Raw genomic sequence first — 3,550 nt, 5'->3', positions numbered from 1 at the left:
ATTCTCCTCAATTTGAGATAACAAAGCAATGGAAAAGAAAACCCAAACATTTAAGACTAATTTTTGCTTTAATTACCTAAGGCATGGAACAAGAAACAATCTATTAGAGAACATACTTATCAAATTCAAATGACTAAACAAAGTTTGCCATGACCAATATTCAGGAAACAAACACTGTGGTTCCTTTTGCAGTTGTAAATCAAACATGTTAGGCATTTTTCTGCCATAAAATTCATGGAAATGTAGCCAAGTTGTTATGGCAACCATACGTTCCTGATTTAGGAGCTTTTATATTCCTTAAATGTTGAGCTGTAGTGACATTTTGCATTTCAAGCATTTTAATATTTGTGTTTTTAAAAGATAGTTTGGGAATTTATGTTTAAAGTGTAGTTATTAAGTTTGAGATGCAAAAATGTCAGACATTGTACACATATGTATATATGATTCTCTGCAGCTGAATTTTATAATTGAAACAAAATATTATGGATTTCATTGTACACAATATTCAAATTCTTTCCACATTTTTTCAGTAGATTTTTTTGAAAAACCTAATTAAAAGCACTTGTAGACGTTAACTAATAGACCTGTGAGTGAAGAACATGAACATATACTGCCTGTTAGCTCATTAAAGAATGAATATTCATACATAAAACTTAGAACTGCTTAATACTTATCAGGGGAGTAAAACTAAGAAAATGGGATTTTCAAATACTCCAGTAAGCAATTAGCTAATGTTACACATGAAAAAACAAATCAGGCTCAGTTTATTTTATCCCATAACTGATAATTTTCATGCAAGCTTTCTCTATAACCATCCAGGTGGATTTTTGCATTGTGAGAACAAAATAAGAGTTCACTTCCTATTGGCGAATTTGCTATCATTTGGACATTATTTTTTGCCAATGCAGATTACTTTTCTTTTTGAGTGTTTGCCTGTGCCTCTCATGCATATATATATATATATATATATATTTTTTTTTTTTCCTGCTTCCTGCAGCTCGAGTTCAAGTAGGCTGCCGAGAACTGCGTTCCACCAAATACATCTCAGACGGCCAGTGCACCAGCATCAGCCCTCTGAAAGAGCTGGTGTGTGCTGGCGAGTGCTTGCCCCTGCCTGTGCTGCCTAACTGGATCGGAGGGGGCTACGGAACAAAGTACTGGAGCCGGAGGAGCTCCCAGGAGTGGAGGTGTGTCAATGACAAAACACGTACCCAGAGAATCCAGCTGCAGTGCCAGGACGGCAGCACGCGCACCTACAAAATAACCGTGGTCACCGCCTGCAAGTGCAAGAGGTACACGCGGCAGCACAACGAGTCCAGTCACAACTTCGAGAGCCTGTCGCCTGCCAAGCCAGCCCAGCATCAGCGAGAGCGCAAGAGAGCTGGCAAACCCAGCAAGCACAGCATGAGTTAGAATCCAGACCTCCAAACTGGACTGACTAGGAACCATCTACTTTACAGATTTGATTGCTTGGACGACTCGAGCCTGCCACTGCTATTTTCTTACTTGAAAATATATGCTTTCTGCTTTGATCAAACTCAGCCAGCTGTCCTGAGTATCAGGAGCTTCTTGGGAGATAGATTTTTCAAGTTTTTCAAGATGTATGAGCATCCATGGATGCGATTTGCCTTTAAATTCCACGCATCCTGTAGTATTAATTCCCCATGGTTCTTGAAAGACGGGTGATACTATACCCATCATTGAATCTTTTTAACATGGAAAAGGGCTTCTCAGTAACCCTTCATTTCCCAAACCATCCTCTCCACCCCACACCCAACAAAACTTCTTTGAAATTGAAAATTTTTTTAAAGAGTTGTTGCCATGAATCTTCAGGTTAACAGTTCAGAAGGGTGTTTTTTGGTAATCTTCATGGGAACAGTTTAGCTGCCAAGAGTGATCTCCTTTTGAAAGAGTGAAAGAGCTTGTGACATTTCACTTCAAAAATAAGCCCTGTAGCTTTTTACAGTCTCATAGTATGAAATTATACCCTGCATGCTGACCCTTGCTTGGAATGGAATGCCAGAAATGCATGGCAGCAGCTAATAAGTAAAGCTGATTAACTATTTATTTGTCAATGTTATTATTTAATGAGCTTTCACAAGTGATTGTTTTCAAAATGTTAATTTTTTATGTTTCGAAGTTTTTTCATGTACCTAAATATTTTCCTGTATAATTTGTGGTTGATCTAGAAGTATGACAATACATACTGTAGATATGTAAAATAAATATTTTAGTCTCCTTGTTACATATATGTTTCATCATGAACTTTGTCAATAGTACAGATCTTTAAAAATCAATAAGATGCTTTGTAAAGATGAAATAGGTAACAGTTTCCGATTTAATCTGTGCAATCAGAAGGTGACTAGACCTTCAATGAGTTTCTTTTAACAAAAATAAACACGGCTAAATGTTATTGTCTTTGCCTTGAACATGTATAAAATGGTACAGAATAAGCACACAGACTACAGAAGAAGCACATCAGAATCATTAGTTTTTAAAAATATAAGGCACATTCAAGTTTTGATAGAAAAATCTACAGTAAGAAGAAAGAGAGAGGGAGACCATCTAGTTGGTAAATAAGATGCTTGAAAAAGTTGGATGACAACCCAGCAGTGAGTTGTAAGAAGAATATCATATTTATATATACCTGTGGATGCCAAATCTGCTGCCCATTATAATCACCTGGGGGAGATAGTACACAACCCAGTAACCAGGCTGCCATCCAAATTACATCAGAGTTTCTGAACGTGGGACTCAGATATTAGCAGTTTTTAAAGTTTTTCAGGTTATTCTAATATGCAGTTAAGTCTGAGAAAGGAATTGTGAAAACAATCACTGCCATATGTTGGGAAACTGACTACTCTTGCATGGTCCTCAAACCAAAAACTAAAATGAAAGAAAACAGCAAAGAAAACAAAAAGTTTTTCGGTGTTTTCAAGTTTGACATGTTTATTAACCAACGTGATCAGTCTTGAACAAGATTATACAGTTAACTCACTGATTTGTCAATTTAATCATTGATTCCATCACCCTAAGTGAAGAAAACCAAAGAGGCTTGATTATGGATCGATAAGATCTAGATTTTCTTTTTTTGGATCCTGAGCATGATGGAGTCCTTACTGCTTTTTTGTAGATTGTTCTTTTCTGTAACCACAAGTCTAAAAGTCACATGTGTATTACATAAACCATAGTAAGCTAAATAAAGGACACGATGTTGTCCCTTCCCTGTGAAAGGGAGGAGAGCCTCAACGTACATGAGGACAAGAAAACATCTCTCAATTTTAAATATGCTAACTATTGTATCATTCAATTAAAATAATGATTCGGTGTCCATATTGATTTATTTTCCAGTCTTACTAATTGGATCTTAAACTACATATAATATCATTATACATGGAACATTCATAATAATTACATCACAGGTAAAATATACCAAAAATGTATTATTTCCTATGCCTACTTGACTTGCTCATCATCTCTCAATTTGGGATGTTTGACATAACAGAGGACTTAAGACGATTTGGGCATTTCTTTCTTCTCAACATCATAG

At 36.2% G+C, this 3,550-nt stretch overlaps 1 protein-coding gene across 1 annotated transcript in view; it reads left to right on the top strand.

The window, feature by feature from the left end:
- SOSTDC1 (sclerostin domain containing 1) overlaps nt 1-2,413 on the top strand; it is a 4,335-nt gene extending 1,922 nt beyond the window's left edge. The window contains exon 2 of the mRNA XM_010862161.1: nt 998-2,413. Within this exon, the coding sequence (XP_010860463.1) occupies nt 998-1,413 (416 nt within the window). The 3' untranslated portion in view covers nt 1,414-2,413. The remainder of the gene's footprint in view (nt 1-997) is intronic.
- The last annotated feature ends 1,137 nt before the right edge of the window (nt 2,414-3,550 follow it).

This window comes from Bison bison, unplaced genomic scaffold (genome assembly GCF_000754665.1).
Source record: "Bison bison bison isolate TAMUID 2011002044 unplaced genomic scaffold, Bison_UMD1.0 scf7180017864479, whole genome shotgun sequence".
In the NCBI taxonomy this organism is placed as follows: domain Eukaryota; kingdom Metazoa; phylum Chordata; class Mammalia; order Artiodactyla; family Bovidae; genus Bison; species Bison bison.
This window is presented reverse-complemented; position numbering and strand designations above follow the sequence as displayed.